At 40.7% G+C, this 17,268-nt stretch overlaps 2 protein-coding genes across 4 annotated transcripts in view; one reads left to right on the top strand and one right to left on the bottom strand.

Moving 5' to 3' along the window:
* Positions 1-16,281, top strand: part of PACRGL (parkin coregulated like) — a 29,988-nt gene extending 13,707 nt beyond the window's left edge. For 2 of the 3 annotated variants that reach the window (XM_075066549.1, XM_032767897.2), the window contains 4 exons: positions 3,756-3,890; positions 7,732-7,839; positions 12,570-12,650; positions 14,112-16,281. In XM_075066549.1, the coding sequence (XP_074922650.1) occupies positions 3,756-3,890; positions 7,732-7,839; positions 12,570-12,650; positions 14,112-14,168 (381 nt within the window). In that variant the 3' untranslated portion in view covers positions 14,169-16,281. The remainder of the gene's footprint in view (positions 1-3,755; positions 3,891-7,731; positions 7,840-12,569; positions 12,651-14,111) is intronic. The other variant, XM_075066550.1, reaches the window with a different exon arrangement.
* Positions 16,273-17,268, bottom strand: part of KCNIP4 (potassium voltage-gated channel interacting protein 4) — an 849,343-nt gene continuing 848,347 nt past the window's right edge. Inside the window, exon 8 of the mRNA XM_032767902.2 lies at positions 16,273-16,459. Coding sequence (XP_032623793.1) covers positions 16,412-16,459 — 48 coding nt within the window. The 3' untranslated portion in view covers positions 16,273-16,411. The remainder of the gene's footprint in view (positions 16,460-17,268) is intronic.

Here is a 17,268-nt window from a genome sequence, read left to right as displayed (position 1 = left end):
GATCCCATGTGCTCTTAGGCTGGCAGAGACTGGAGAGAGTCTGAGTGTTGTCTTTAGGCCTCTATGCGCACTCTCAAGATGTACTTCCTCTCTCTGGCATTCCTTCCTGAGAGAGAGCATTCTATAGTCCTATTGGCTAGGCCCTGAGTCTAGTGCCAGCTCTTCCAAGCCTTCCCCATAGCTCTTGCATGCTTCTAGAGTTGTACTGAAGTTATGGATCCACTGGATTACTGTTCCCCTCTTCAGGGAATTGAGAACAGTGAAAGCAAGAGGCGCACAAACTTTGCAACAGAATTACTAAATCAGTTGTACTTCACTTACAAACAAAGCACATGAGATATACCTCTATAGAAAATAACAAAAACCTTTATGCAAAACTCTCCTTCCAGTGCCCTCACCACTACAGGAGTGCTTTGGTCAGTCCTTTCAGGATCCCAAGACTCTCCTTGCCACCACCATTATTGTCTTCTCCTCCTCCCTCCTTCCCCACCCCCAAAAGTTAGTGAGAGTCTTCCCATTGTAAGGTTGCTGTGCCCCCTTTCAAGTGACTTTCCTCAGTGGCTTTGAGTTCCTCATCAGGTGATCTGATGGTTGGGTACATACTCACCTAGGAGAACTAGTTCCACTGGGTAGCAGCTAGCTTATTGTTTTAGGATGTTTCCATTTGAATGGGAGACCATCCAGATTAATGACTCTTGTTTTGTCTGCATTATTAGCCCTTTGCTAACACTTCTGGGATCCTCACTCTGAGGTGGAGTTTTTATATAGATATGTACAGACATACCCTAATCCATCACACCTTCCCCAGTGAAGGTCTAAGGGATAGGTATTAGTGGCATCAGGAGATGCCTTTTTCTCTCTGTCCTTGGGCTTTGGATCAACTTGTCCTTCTCTTTACCCTCCTCCCAGCTCTCTCCTTTTGCATACTCTTTGCTACACTAACTAGAAAAGGCAGAGGGGAAGGAAGATGAAGCACCTAATGGCTGCTGATTAGCAATTGCAACCAAAAATGCTAGTGGCTAGAGGAAAAACTTCAAGTAAAACCACCTTACTAATCCAGTATGAAAGGAGAAGTGAAGAGGAACAGCTGTTCGTTCTTTCTTCCTTTCTACCCTTTGCAAACATCACATGAGTAGGATTCAGTCAGAGGGTGAATCGGGCACAGAAAGGACTGTTACAGTGCAGTGTTTTTCTTGCCTATAGAGTTGTAGCTTTCCTTCCCATCAATCTAAGAGCAAAAAATAAGCATGTTAGCTAAATGTTTCGGGGAAAAAGAACAGTAGTTAATAATAGTGGTGTTCAATTGTCTTTATGCTTCAGAGGCAACTTCCCCTTGAATCCATTTGTCTTTGTTTTATCTGTATACAAACTTGGGAAGACAGGGATTTACTAGTTCTTATCTGGAAGATTTTGTTCACAATTATAAGAGCTAGAAACCTTAAATTGTATACAATCTTAATCTATCTTGGGAGTTAAATAAATACATAAAATAGGCCAGATGTGGTCTATATGCTGGGAGTTTGAGTATGATTTAGAGATTAGATTCTGTATTTTATGCATTGTACATCAACTGACAGTAATGCTGTTCTGTAATCCGTTTAAAATCTCCTTTTGACCTTATATAGGCCCAATAATTACTTGTCCTAATAATACTCTCTGAAGAACTGGAACATAGCTCTTTATGTAGCTTGTGATAACGTATTGCTCTATTTTAATAGTTTTGTGTGTTAATATTATTTTAAATTGTTCTGGGAGACATTTCTCCCAGGGAATGAGAACTCTGAGATGGATTTCCAGCAATATTTTAAGAGAATTAATATTTTGAAAGCGAGTAAGCTTTTAATAAACCCATAGAGATATTGTAAAATATCATTGTCAAAAGATACTATATCCCTACTTTCAACTGAGGGGTAATGTTCAACCAAAACAGTTATTTTATTATGATTAGTCACTGTCAGTTTCTATAGATACCTGTTAGCTGCAATATATTTGTTTTTGAGCCTTCAGTAAGATGTAGTTTTCAAATTGGAGCAAGGGGGTGGGTAGGAATTACAGCTTCCAAGAAGCTAATCTAACCAAGTTACATCCCACAGTGATTAACCATCTTCAAATATTATCTTTGTTTTTAGTATGTTTATTAGTTTGAGCAGTAGAATATTTTTTTAAAAATAATCTTTCTCCATAATTTGGGTTATGAGAGAGTAATGGAAAGTTGCAGAACAAACAGGAACCCAAAAGATCTGTGGATTTTGCTGTTCTTTATAATAATACTTATTTTATTGGGAGTGACTGGAGTGACTGTTATAATTAAAGTTGCATAAGGATTTCCGTTCAAATCCTGTTTTTGGTCCCTTTACAATCTTACAGCACTTTTATTCTAAGGCCTGAAAGATTTCACACTAGGACTCTGCCCAATGGTAAATTTTCTAAAATCCTGAGCAAAAACATCCTGAAATTTCAGATGTTTACATCTGAAACCATGAAATTGACTATTTTAAAAATCCTATGACAGTGAAATTGAGCAAAATGGACCTTGAATTTGGTAGGGCCCTAGATATATCATTGTGGTGTGAAGAGGAAGGCCTTTGGCAGAGCTGAGTTTGGATCTCAGAGCTCCAGCTCCTGTAGGGAATCCTTTGATTCTTTTGTGGTTTCAGAGATTCTCTTGTCAGTCACCAGTTTCCTGGGTGTAAATAAATTTAGGTCCAACCCAACTATGCAAAGAGAACCTTCTCTTCAGTGAGTTAATCTTACTGGAAGTGGGACCTTGTAAACCAAAATGAATCAGTAAGCAGCCAGGAAACATAGTAGAAAATATGCTCAAATTTATCCTTACCTTCTGCTCTTCCTACTGGTCACTACAAATTACTTTGTATCCAGTATTATTTCCTGTTTTTCCAACATTTGGCTGGGAGTTTGCCTTAAAAGACATTCTAGGAATCTCAACAAACTTAAATTAGGGCGTGTCCACATTTGAAATTCTACAGCAGCACAGCTCCAGCACTTCAGTGCAAACACTGCATATGTTGACAGGAGGGGTTTTCCCACCAGTGTAGGTAATCCACCTCCCCAAGATGCAGTAGCTTGGTCGAGGGACGAATCAGGTCAATCAGTGGTGTGGATTTTTCACACCCCTGAGTGATTAACTTTTTAGTGTAGATCAAGCCTTAGAGTCCTGTATCAGATATGTTAGGCTGAACCTGAACTATGTTTAGATGCTTTTGAAAGAAAAAATAATCTCTTAATATTTGAAGTGGCTGAGGGACCTTCTCTCACAGAACAAATCAAGGATTTCTGCCATATAGATTGTGAGTTCCTGTAACTCCTGTGATTCAGGATATCACAAGCCTGCACATTTGTACTGCTTTAAAGTGTCGGCCTTGTACCATGTTCTGTTTTCATTGAGGGTAGGGAAATCCCTTAGAAAGGTCATCTATTTTCTGTTCATGGGGCTGTGGATAAATTAGTTTGGGAAGACGGCATGAAAATAAGGAAGTACATCTGTTGATGAAAATGACCATATTAAAAGGGTAAAAGTATTCTTTCACATATCAAGGAAAAAACCTGAATATTTAGTGAGCAGAGATATACTCAATAAATCCACATGGTGGAGTAAGTGTGTTCTATGTTTTTGAATGGCTGCAATAAAACATAAGCAATATATTGCTGCTAGAGGGAACCTTTTGATGTTTTAATGTAGTGTTGTGTTAAGTTATATATTAAGAAAAGATATTTTCTATATATATGTATAACAGGGTCTAAGAGAGACAAAACACCCATATACATTTGTATCAAAGGAGGGCTTTAAGGAATTACTCTTGGTTGAAGATGCTACTGAAAAAGCAATTCCCTTGTTGCCTCGTCTGATTCCAGTGTTAAAGGCTGCTCTGGTATGTTTCTCTTATTTTTTCATTTATTGTACTCTTGGATTTTTTTTTCTTACAGAGATGAAGTCTAAAGAAAAGGGTCAGTTTGATACAAGTGTTGCAGATGGGAAACTGTCTGAGTCCTGGGATGACAGTAGCAACCCATGAGAAGTGGAGCAGCTCTCAAATGACTCTTTAAGCTCTGAGAGTATGTCTACACTGCAGTGTAAGCCTGTGCTTGAGCCTGGGCTCAAGGCTACACACCCCACCCCATCTACATTGCAGTTGTGTTAGCCCAGGGCTCAGTCTCAGGACCTTGCAGGGCTGGAGGGTCTGAGCTCAAGTCAAGCAGGGTCTGAGCCCTATTACTGTGCAGTGTAGTTGCAACCCCACTTGTCTCAGGTCCCAGGAGTCATCTGGAAATATCCCACAACTTCTGTAGTCCTCTCTATCTCAAGAATCTGCACTCTATTGAAAACAGAAGTCCCTTTCTTCCCTCCCCGTTTGCAAACAGAGGCAGCTCAGGTAAGTGTTAACCCATTCTATTCTGAGCACCAATCTGCAAGCACATTATCAGAGAGCCTCCTGTGTGTGCAGTGGAAAGCAAACCGATCAAGCCTTTTGCAAAGCAGGGTGCTTCCTGGTAATGTGCAGGGTGGGCAGTAAAGTTTTCCTACAGTATATCATGTTCCTAAGGCTGGAGTGACCACGCTTCGGGGAGAGGAGAAGGAGGACTGCTCTAGGGACTCTGAGATATAATTATTTTGATATGGCTTTGCACACTGCAGTGTGGACACCAGATCACTAGGTTCGAGCACAGGTCAGAAAATTCTTAACTAAGGTTAAAATATAATGTAGATGCTCAAGCCTATGGTTCCCTAACACAGGTCAGCTAACTGAATTCCCATTAACCTTGGTCTTAGGTTGCAGTGTAGACATACTCAGAGTGTGGGAAATAGGCACCAATAGAACTTCAACATCATTGTGCTTTATGTATAATATACATATAATCTGAGGTAAAATGAACAGACCCCAAAGCAAATAGATAAGAGTGTTTTATGTAAGGATTGAAATAAAATTTAAAAGGGGTTCACAGGATGAAATGGAATAGATCAATGGGGAAAGAGGAATAACATTAGAAAATGGGATTAAGCGTGCTTTTTAAAAATATGTATTAAAATAATGCATCGGAAGGAATTGAAAGGTTATGGCAAGGCAAAAGTCTTAGGTTGGAATAGACCTGTATAGGGACTCTTAATACAATGGCCCAGATCTGCAAAGATAGGCTCCTTTGCAGATTTAGGCTCCTTTGCAATCCTGAAAACCCCCCACTTGGCTGCCATCCAGCCCTATAGGAACCTGAACTCAGTGCTAAATTTCCACTAAAAGTTCCCTAGTTATGTAAGTATCTGCCTCTGAGCATGCACACTGCTGCCTCACTCTAGGCATCTGGATTCCTTTCTCCCACCTAAGCTTTATTGTTATCCATAGCCGGGGAAGATAGGCGGAGAAATGCTGTTTTGTCTGTGGGGTCTGATCTGATCGGCATGCTCAGAGGATCAGCACTGCAACGTCTAGCTCCCTTTGTGGATCTGGGCCCAGGTCTCTCTTCAGGATTATACTCCTAGTTTTCCCACTGACTTGCTGTGTGAATTGAACCAAGTCATTTAATTTTGCTGTGCTTCCATTTGTCCACCTATAAGAGGATCGTAATTGTTATTTACCCCATGGGTTTTACAGGGATGGATTAATGTTTGAAAATTCTTTGATCCTTATGTTATGGGCACTACAGATGAGTCAAGTAATATTCATGGGCACTGACTCTGTGGGTGCTGCAGGGCTGGAGTACTCACGGGAAAAAATTATTGGTTGCTCTGCACCCACTGGCAGCCAAGCTCCCCTCATTCCCCACCCCACCTCCTCCTCCCCTGAGTGCACCGCATCCCCGCTCCTCTGCCTGCCCCCCAGCGCTTCCCGTCAGGCCACCGTCAAACAGCTGTTTGGTGGCGTTAGCACGCTCTGGGAGGGTGGGGGAGAAGTGGGAATGTGGCGCGGTCAGGGGAGGAGGTGGGGAAGAGGCAGGGTGGGGATTTGGGGAAGGAGTTGGAATAGGGACAGGGAGGGGGTGGAGTTGGGGTGGGGACTTTGGGGAAAGGGTTGGAATGGGAGTGAGGTGGGGCCTCATGGAAGGGGTGGAGTGGGAGGTGGGGCTGGGGGCAGATGGGGGTTGAGCACCCACCAGCAGGAGCCAAAGTCGGTGCCTATGGTAATATTTATATTCTGGCAGTTCTAGTTATTCAAAGGTTTTCAATGTTTATCCTTTTTCTCTGAACTTTTTTCCAGTTGTTTTCTTACAATGTAATGCTGAAAACTAAATGCATTTCTCTAACTGAGGCCTAAGAAGTACTTTATGTACATCCAATCCTTCCATTACTGCTACAGTCCAGTATAACACATAGTGGATCATTACACAAAACAATCATTAGTGTTCTATAACACATTTGTTAATGATCCACAATAAATCCTTGCAGGAACCTCATTCAATATCTTCTTCCAACCTAACACTACAATATTTACTCTGGGTTTACTGATTTATTAGCTAAAATATTACTTACTATACTATACTTCCAGCTAATACACATTTCTTGAATGCTTTTTAAAAATACTAACGGGTAACGTAGCAAACACGTGACTAAAACTTAGATTCTGTAGATGGACTTGTCACAGTTTCAGAGTAACTGCACCTGTATTCTATCCTTCATGTTTCACTTCAGGCGTGCCCAGTCAAGTCTCAGGTCTGCAGCCATCACCAGTCTTTGCGTGGGGACCCTTGCCCCTCTGACATCGGGTTTTAAGCCTGCACCTAGCCCTGCCTTACACTGGGATAACCCCAGAAAGCCAGACTGCCTAATGGCCAGCACCTGTAACATTGATTTATCTCTCCAAGGGCTATGAGCAGTGTATTGCCAGCAGTTACGAGTTACCATGCAGCTCTTTCTAAGCAAGCACATTTATTTTTAAGGTGAAAGCATTACAGAGAAGACATAATAAAAGCAATAAACTGATTTAAACACACACTAGACATACCAGGAGCCATCCATCAGTCTTATGGGGCCCTAGTAGGCCAAAGTAGTTTGCATGGTTGGGGCCCTTCTGTAGGGAAGGTCCTGTCCTTTTGCAGGATCAAAAAGAAGACCCTGAGTCAGTTCACACACAGCCTTTTTAAGCCAAAAATGCTTTATTTTCCTAGTCCTAGGAACCCAGTTTGAATCAGTATATGTGAACCTCCTCAAGGAGGTGATTTCTCTCTGGAGATCTTCAGTGAGTAATTCACCTTAATCACCCCCACATACACTGTTTTAATTCCTGAAGGAGCTCTGGTAACCCTCCTCCAGGGAGTGGAACATAATCACATTCACTGTCCCACAGTGTTATATAAACGTAATAAAATATGTTCCCCCAAAGATGCTGCATGCTGTTTAACTACCTAGCTTGCTCTCCTATCAAATAAATAAATGATTATTTGTCACACTACAGAATAAATGAAAACGTCTGTTTCATTCTGAAATTTGCCATCAGCATCCAGTATTGGATGCTGTAGTGTGGTTTGTGTGTATGTATTTCCTTTTTTCCCCCTGAAAATACATTGGCATTTAAATATTACATGCTTGGTATTAACATATTCAATAATGCTGTACTTGTGTTTCTAAACCTCTTCAAACATTAGTGTCAGTGCTTTGAAAAAGTAAAGCACTGTGTAAGTGCTAATTATTGTACTCAAGAGATTGCTGTTTTAGTGAGCTTGCACATTTGATTGTGGATTACTGTTTGATAGCAGTTTATTAATTTTTCTCCCCCTTGCAAGGCCCATTCAAATGGTGAAGTATTTGAAAGAGGATTGAATGCTTTGATACAGCTGAGTGCCATTGTTGGCCCTGCTCTTAATGATCAGCTGAAACACCTACTCACAAGTGTAAGTACAAAAAATAGACACAGTAAATGTGCCTCTTCATTTCTTATGTTACTTTTGTTTAGAGAATTCCTGTCATTTCACACAAAGATGATGGACCTTTCAGCTGTTCCATGAAAGGCATTTCTTGATAATCTTTAGCAGAGATTCATAGTTTTATTTTATTATTTGGTGAATTATAGCACTGTAACAGTCAGTATAGCTATTAGACCAAAAGAACAATTTGTACACTAAACCCCCCCTAAAGACTCAGACAAATTAGTTACTGTGTTTTGACAGGACATTGTTTATTATAAAATTACCTTTGAATTTTAAATATTAATATTCAGTAACAAAACCCATTAAAGTTGCTGTAATGGGGAGGACTAGGTCCTGAGGCCCCCTGCTGAAGAGGGCTCAGAGGGCTGTAGAGGGGTCCTCCGAGCTGCCTAGAGTGGCTGCTTCCCACATAGCCAATCAGGGCCCAGCAGGCTAGTATAAGAAGAGCTGCAGGGCCGGACTGAGTGCAGTTCCTTGCAAGAGCTGGAAGAGAGTGGATGGTGCTCCAGGCTGGGACTCCATGAGGTCAAGACTCTGAGATCAGGGTGAAGAATGTGCGAGAGCCACGGGGAAGTGGCCCAAGAAATTATGGCAGCAACATAGTTTATTTAAAGGGACATTGCGGAAGGCTGCTATCTGTAGGGTCCCTGGACTGGCACCCAGAGTAGAGGGCAGGGCCAGATCCCCCCCAACAGCTACTGGGAAAGTGGCCTGGACTTTGAGGCACCCAGAAGGGGAACTGAACTGTAATGGCTCAGCTGAAGAGCTGGGATCAGAAAGGCCTGAGAGGACATTGCCTCCAGGGAAAGGGACCTGGAGCACTGCTGTATTCCAGAACAGGGACAAACAAAGAGAGACGTTATGGAGGGCACTGAAAGAGTACCCCGAAAGGGATTTGTATTGCTTTTATCTGAGACATACTGTGTTTGACTTGGCTGGAGGGCTGAGTCAGCGAAGACCCACCACAAACAGAAAGAGAGTGTAGGCACTCAGTTGGCCAGAGGGCACTCGGTGAGTGCAACCCCATTACACTGGTAACAGATTGTTTGGACCAGCCCCTGCAAACAAGGGGACCATGGAAGAGCTGATAAGAGCTCTAGGCCAGCAGCAGCAGGCTGTGGCAGCTTCAAAGCCTCAGCAAGCCACCCAGCAACAGCACGGCAAAACCCTTCAGGGTCTTCAACAGCAGCAACTCCAGGATCACCAGTCTCAGGCTTGGCAGGGAGCCTGGCAACTAAAACAGCATCTATCCTGGCCCAGCCACTGCAGGTGCTGCAGAGGAAAGACTCAGAAGACTACCACTGCGGAGCTGTAGGTACTATGGGCAAGGAGGTGAGGTGAGATGGATTCACCTTGATACAAGCCCTGGTGTAAGTCCAGCCTGGTTGCCATGAGAGTTGCTGGGACCAGTGAAGGCCAGGTGAATAAAGACACCTGGCCATAAATGGCTGGGGCCCAGGTTGTAGTTAAGGCAGAACAGAGGACCATGGGGACTCCATTTAGGGCTTGGAAGGTTGCCCCAGGGACAGGTTTTTTTTTTTCCATTGTGGGGAAATGGGCCACATAAGAAGCTATTGCCCCGTCCAAAAAAACTCTTAACTCAGGAAGGCAGTACTGTTACTATCATAGTTCCAGAACTCCCTGTAATTGGCGAACCTGGTAGACAAGGAAGAAGGACTGAGGCCCATGTGATCGAAATGGGAAAGCAGTTGCTTCTCTTTTGCTGAAGAGAAGACCAAGCCTCCAGTGTCTGTCCTGAGGGAAGAGAACATGGGGAATGTACCTAATGTCGCAGGAACTGAAGCAGGGCCGGGTCCCTGAAATGACTCCTGTGGAGAAGAGCCCAATAAGAAGCTCTGAGGGACAGCAGGGTTCCCTGACAGTTGGTGTTGGTGTTGGAGTTAGAGGGAAACCTGTTTCACAGAGCCTGGGAGCTCAGAGAATTGACTGAAAGTCAGGACTCCTGGTTGGGCAACAGGCATCACCCCTACCTGCAGAACAAGATGAGTGCTCTCTGGTATGAAATAAATAACAGGCTTAAAGGCTTAAGAGACCCAGATCCAGGGAATAGAACAGACACGTTTTCAAATGCTGAAAGAGCTGGCCAAGCATCTGGGACAGACCAAGCAGGAGACTGCCAACCTTGAGAAGATGAAACTGGCGCTGGTGGCCAAATGTAAAGAGGTATCCAAAGAAAGCAAAACATGTCTGCTTAGTGAGCGAGACTCTGTGTACACAAAAGATAATAGGCAGGTGAAGGAGGTGAGCTGAACTAAAACCTGGAGGAGGAGGTCTCCAATCTGAAAGATAGGAGTTGGAGCATCGGCTTATTTTGGAGATGGAATGATCTGACTATTATAGAAAGCAGTGGGCCCATACAGAAATAGAGGTACAGGAAGGAGAAACTCTCTCCTTGAGCAGAATTCTGAAAGAAAGCTAGCAACAGAAGCTAAATCTAGAAAGGACCCAGCAAGCCTTAGAGGAGCAGCTTACCATACTGGGAAAAGAGCCAAAGACTAAGACCAGAGAGCACCACAAGGCTTGTGTGGATACCAGTGGGTTGGTTGATGGACTAGGCACTCAGAAAGGCCTCCCGAAAGGAGTGGGTAGCAGTATAATAAAGAAGCAGGTGTCCTGTGGCACAAACACTAAGTTCCCATGTACAGCAATGCTGCAATAATAGCAGTAGCCCCCTCAGCTACACAGTAGGCCTCTACTGTAGAGGACTGGTGTAAGCTAGAAGAGAAGGCTGCTATGGCTGATTGGAATCAAGCTGAAATCCTGGAACTATGGATACAGGTAGCTCAGTACTGGCAGGAGCTGGAAGAGATCTGCTCTGCATGGGAAAGGATTGTATGGCAAGCAGTAAAACAGGAGCAAGAGCTGACTCATCTCCAAGTTGAAAAGGAGACAGCGGACCAACAGTGCTTACTCCTGCAAAAGGAGCTGATCAAGGTCCAGCTAGGGTCAAAGTCCAACTTGGTTAAGGAGAAAGCTGGGTTTTTTTGGACTGAAGCCAGTAAAGAAGGAAGATGGCTTGGATAGGGACATACTCACCTGCTGAAGCAGAGAGCTGCCTTACCATGGGTCTAAAAACCCAGGATCATGATGTAGTGGCAAAGCAGGGCAACAACTGGACCTCTGCTAAACAGAAGAACTCTTCTCAGAGGAAAAAGGAAGCTAAAAATGGTCCTAACCTGCTGAATGTCATCCACACAATAGTGTGGGTACAGAAGGAACAAAAGTGGGTGTTGCTCAGCCAGGTATTGAAAGCAGTGGGAACAACAGTACAGAACCTGGTCTTTGGAAGTCCTGGAAGGGATCTTAACCTGGATAGAGAGATCCTTAACTCTGAAGAGTGTACGTTCAGATGAATCCAGAAGGACTCCTCTCCAGATCAGGAGGCCATAGTAAAAGAGTTTATTTCTGGGGAAATCCCAGCTCTGTTAACCAGCCTACAGGCAGTAAAAGCCTTTTACTATCTGAACGCGCCACATGGTAAATTGTGACATGCCACTGACTATGGAGGGTTACGTGCACTGTATGGGCTACCTGCAAAAAGGGGAACCCCGAGCTGTGGTCATTTCATATTTCTCTGAGGAAGGTAAGAGTATTGCCAAGGACCTGGTGGACTTCCTAATGTAAGCCAAATGAGAAGTCGTTCCCCCCCGCCCCCTTGGCTGAGAAACATGGCTAAAGGGTACCTTTTGGTCAAGCCCACCTTTGAGATAGGTTTACTCTGAACAGAAGGAGCTCCTAGAGAACCTGAACAATGACAACCTCTCCAGACAAAGAATTCTGAGAGGAACCCTGATTAACTGAGGCAGTGAGATGTTAAAAGCTCTCCAAGTAGAAAGGCCTGAGAGTGAACCCTGCTAAAAGGGGGACAAGGATTATAAAAGCTTTCCAAGTAGAAAGACCTGGGATAGAAGTATTCTGAGGAAGCAGGGCAAAATTAATAGGTGTGTCGCAGAGCTACTTAAGGAAGGAGCCTGAATTGGAAAATCTCTCCAGGTAAGCAAGGCCTGGGAGGGAACCCTGACCAAAAGAGGCAAAAATTATAAAAGCTCTCCAGGTAGATAGATAGGCCTGGGGGAGAAGATCTTGAGCAATCAGGGCAGAAAGTGAATTTCTCTCCAGGTAGAAAGGCCTGAGAGAGAAGAGACAGATCCATTGGGGTGAGAAACTGCCAAATCTCTCCAGGCAGAGAGGCCTGGCAGGGAAACCCTGAGAAACCTGAGCAAGGACTACTACAGTTCCCTGTTCCCTAATTTTCCCACTGTGTAAGAGGCCAGGGAGGGAGAGCACAGCCAAAGGAACTCCCCAGACTATTCCCAACAACTGTTTCGTATTCCTCTTGGTATCCTTGTTTTGCATCAAAAATAGCTGCAAACAGATATAAAAGCTGACTGTATATGGATTTTATACTGCTACCCATCATTGCAATAACTGAGCATTTTCTGCAAAGCTATGTTTTTCATTACAAAAAACTTTGTTTTCCCCTTTTGCTTTTGACCATGTGTCTTACTTTGGAATTACTTACTATGTGTAAAGTAATGATTCTTTTTGCTTTCATTTTCCTGAACTAAAGTGAAGCAATATTCTAAAGCAGAAGTTAATGTGGTTGGTTTTCATGCATTGTACTTCAATCATTTTCTTTCCAAGTTATATTTATATTTTATTTTTTCCAATAGATTTCAAAGAGGTTAATGGACAAGAAATTCAAAGAGCAGATCACTGTTGCGTTACAAAAGCTAGAGCAATATGGTGGAAAGGTGAGTTGAACAGATTATTCTCTGCATTTTACATTTTGTTAAAAAATATAAAAACATACTTGAATTTAAATCATGTCAAGAAAACGTCTGATTTCAAGTCTCTGAATTCTTCACATTAGAGCTTTGAGCCAGCAAACGCTTATACATCTCTACCCTGATATAACGCGACCCCGATATAACACACATTTGGATATAACATGGTAAAGCATTGCTCCAGGGGGGCAGGACTGTGCACTTCGGCAGATCAGAGCAAGTTCAATATAACATGGTTTCCACCTATAACGCGATAAGATTTTTGGCTACCGAGGACAGCGTTATAGCAGGGTAGAGGTATATATGTGCTTAACTCTACAAACTGTGACTACTCTATGTGTAAAATTAAGCATATGTGTAGGTTTTGCAGGTTTGGGGCCTAGTGCTGTTGTGTACCGCTTCATAATGTGGAAATAGCTTTTTCCTGTATATGAATGGTGACCTAGAAAAGAAATAGAATCTACTTCATGTAATACATAGTCATTTGTAGCCTTTTATTTTACATTTCTATAGAGAATACTTTCTGATTTTAAATAATTGTCATACATCCCCACACTAATTTCTTGCGCTCCTTCATAAGAAACATAGGTGCACACCTTAACATGACATTCCAGGGATCCACACAGCAGGCCTCTTACTCCCACACTGAGTCCCATTCAATGGAACGCCATTGAGAAGTAGGTTCCTATCCACACAGATGCCCTTTGCAAGTTAAGTGTCTCAAACAGAACTGTTTCTGCTAGGTGGTGTGTGCATACTTACTGGTGAGATGGGACATTTGCTATTTTTTCCTCCCTAGACACCAGAAGAGTTCTACTTCTAGGGCTTCAAATTTGTGAGGAAAAAAGTTTATCTACTGCAGTGACATTTAATGTTTTTAAAATACTGGCTTTGTTAGTTAATCTAAAGTATTTAGATGTCCGACAGTAAGAATCCGTTTGATCCAAGTTCCATTTGTATTAACATTTTGTCTTCCCAAACAAACAGGATTTTTTCCAAAGCAATAATAAAACAATTACTAAGAAATACTAAAATTTTGTATATAAAACGTAAGAGATATTGCACATATCTGATACCTTTTTGTACTCTACTTTCCGATTTCCACTTCTTCTTTTGTCCTGTTTTCTATCCTCTCTTCCTGTCCCCTTTTCTTAAGAGAAATTCTCTTACTAACCATTATTGCACCCTTCTTTAAGTTCTCTCACTCTCCGTTGTTGTCTTTTAATTATCTCCTAACTCTTATCGAGGATTAATTCTGCCTTTGTCAAACACACAGCTTCTATTGATTTAATTGAGAATTCTTTTGATAGTTTAGTTTGGGTGTTTAGATATGTATAATTTTAAGGAAATGTTATAACTCAGATACTTCCCTTAGTTGCCTTCAGAACTAAGTGCTTCATACTGTGTAAACTTCATTTTTATCAACAGGAGAGTGTAGGTATCATCAAATCTAAAATTCCAACCTATTGTTCCATCTCCTCTTGAACGAGAGACCCATCTAGTCATTTACACTGCATGGTGTGGTTGTGGGCGTCAAAAGCTGACTGTGGATGCTGTTGGAATTTCCTTATGGTACAATTTATTCTAATAAAACTAACCACAAACATTTTGTAATCTGGTTTGGGAGAAAAATGAAGGTTAAGTGAATTGTGTCCATAATATCTTGTAATTATGGCAATCAGTTATATCAATCTGTTTGTGTATCCAGTCTTATATTACAGTTACAGTCAACAATTGGTTATCTTCCATTAATTGTTTCAGCTGTAAACAAAGTAAATGTTAATTCATTTTTGCTGTACATTCTTGTTTCCTTAAATAATTCTGCCAAACTTACTGTGTTTATCAGATGTTACATAAAAGGTAGAATTTGATTGTAATTATTAATTAAGCAATAACTAACTCCCTGCTAAAGTGCATATACATATTTATTCTACATAGGTAAAACTTGCAATGATTTCTTTCCATGATGAGTGTTACAGAGATGAAAATGTGAGTTTTCTGTTACAAAAGAACTGATTTAAAACTAGTTGTACAGTGTTGCTCCAGTAGTGTAAATAGTGTAAAATAATCAGGTGTTGATATTGGAATACTGTTTTTCATATTCCATCCCAGTAACCCTTTATTTTGAAAACTGTCACATTGGGAACTTAAATCTTAGCACAGTACTGAATTAACAGTTTCATACTTAATTCAGATGCGTCTATTGAAACAGTAAATCCATTTGGTTAAAGAAATGCCTGTAGTCTAGTATTTTTTCAAAAAACAAAAACATTCTGCTTGTTTTTCTTTCTTGTATTTTATTTTTATATATAGAATTTTTTCATTTATTTTTTGTACAAAATGTGCACATTTAGTTTATGCAAACACACTACAGCAAATTTCAGGTGTACATGTATTGTACTACTCTTATTCCTACACTGGTGATAGCAGAGCAGCCTTCAGCATTCCATCTCTACACCAGAATAGATACCTGATTTTATTTTTGCAAAATAATGGTTGCAGCATTCTTTCTACTCTAGTAGCCTCTTCACATCTTTTGTGCAGAAATGTCACAATAAAGACTGGCATATGTTCAGTAGCATTTCAAAATATTGGCCTGGAATCACTGAAAACAATAGTATAGTAATTTTTATTTCTTAATTGTGATGGGGGAAAGATAATCCATTTTAATCTTTCAAATGTGTGTACTTATGTTTTTCTAGGTCCAGAATTAAAGCTGTTACTACTTTGGTAGAATTAATGTTCCTCAAAAATGTAATAGTACTGCTTATAAACCACACTGGGAATAGCTAAAGTTTCTGCTGCTTTTTCACTCCCTTTTCATAATAAACAGATATTAGACTGTCTAGATATTACTGCATTCTGAGCACTGAAGTGAGATAGAAGCTTCAAAAGACCATTATCTCCTTTTTTCCTCATTAAAACCGATAAAAGACATACTTCTGGAAATAATGGTAAACTTAAATTTTCTTCACAAAGAAATTTGAACTCAAAACCTTTTCAGGTCCTTAATTTTGAGCAGGAAACTTTACTGACAGTCCAACCCAAATTACACATACAATATATTGGACTTCAGGTACTCATTTCATGAAAAATTCATAAATGCAGATTTATTAGGCAAGGATGATCTGTTTAATACCTATCAGTGGTACCTGTCTATCTGAGTCATTACATTTTTTATTATAAAAAATATTTCTTCCTCTTATGTAAATTAGGTGGGCTTCAGTAAAAGAGGAAAGAAAGCCAAATAAAATTGGATGTTGTTGCAGGAAATATGTATTGCTCATCAACTGTACCAATCTTTACTCAAAGTATTATGCAAAAATGAGTAGTACACAATACAGGGTGATTTCTCTGTAAAACAGAGGTTGACACTTAAAATCCTGGGGCTGAATCCAATACAAACAAGTATCAAAAACAGCTATTTCTGATCTTGTTTTAAAGCCTCTTGGTTGGAATGGTAATAAAGCTGTATAATGGCAGATGCTATGCTATTTTTGGGAGTTGTGGGGTAAAACCTAATATTTTTAGAATATCCCATTGGATAAAGGACAAATTATTGCATCCTAACCTTTGGGAAATCATAATAAAACAAAACTTATTAGCAGAATATGTGTCTCAGTGTAAAGCTGAGCAATCCTACAGGTGATAAATGTGGCAAATCCAGCTTTAAGTAATGTTGCAGAATAGTTCACATTTGTCCATTAATTGCAGAGTAAACCACATTGTTAAATCACATTTTCAAAGAGCTGCATGGAACACATTATGTTTTCATCCTGTAAGAAGAAAAAAAATACATGTCAGAATATCTTAAGAGTATAGAGGGAAAAAGTGGGTAGAAGTCACTAATGTTAGTTACTGACAGCAGCAACTTGTTCGGAAAAATGAATAAGTGATGATAAAACTTAACACCTGAAACTGGTAGTGATTTTAGAAAAAAATATCAGAATTATTAATAGTTACTGTAAATTAAAAAAACTGAAAAAAGCATATTAATTTCATTTGTGTTTTTGTTAATCATTCTATAAAATAGTCTACACTGTTTTGGAGGTAATCAATTAATCTTTTGACACTCTATTAAAAATATGTCATAACTTCATATGTCCAGTTTGAGTACAGACAATAACTTCCATATATTTGAAATTGTTGCCTGGCACAGTATATTCTCCCCCAAAAACCCTTTGGCATTATAAGGGACTATTTTGTAGACTGAAGAACAATTTAAAACGGAGTCAGCACGTGCATGCATCACTGTGTTAGCTAAGCATCTTGATAATTCTCTCAAATACATTGTTAAAATTGTTGGCTCCTCAGCTCAGATTTTTTCCCCACTGGCAGTATGACATAGCAAGTGTTCTCTGATTCTACTTCTGTTTGTCGATATTAAAGAGGGAACTAATTTAATCCCTTTTTATTTAAACTTTTAGAGGTGCCCTTAACACAGTTATCTTCGCTCAGAATCATCAAAATGTACTCATAGACTCATAGGTCAGAAGGGACCAATATGATCATCTAGTCTGACCTCCTGCACAAGGCAGGCTACAGAACCCTACCCATCCACTTTTATAACAACCCCTAACCCATG

Source organism: Chelonoidis abingdonii, chromosome 5 (genome assembly GCF_003597395.2).
Source record: "Chelonoidis abingdonii isolate Lonesome George chromosome 5, CheloAbing_2.0, whole genome shotgun sequence".
NCBI lineage: Eukaryota > Metazoa > Chordata > Testudines > Testudinidae > Chelonoidis > Chelonoidis abingdonii.
The sequence above is the reverse complement of the archived record's forward strand: the minus strand, read 5'-3'. Positions and strand labels throughout refer to the sequence as shown.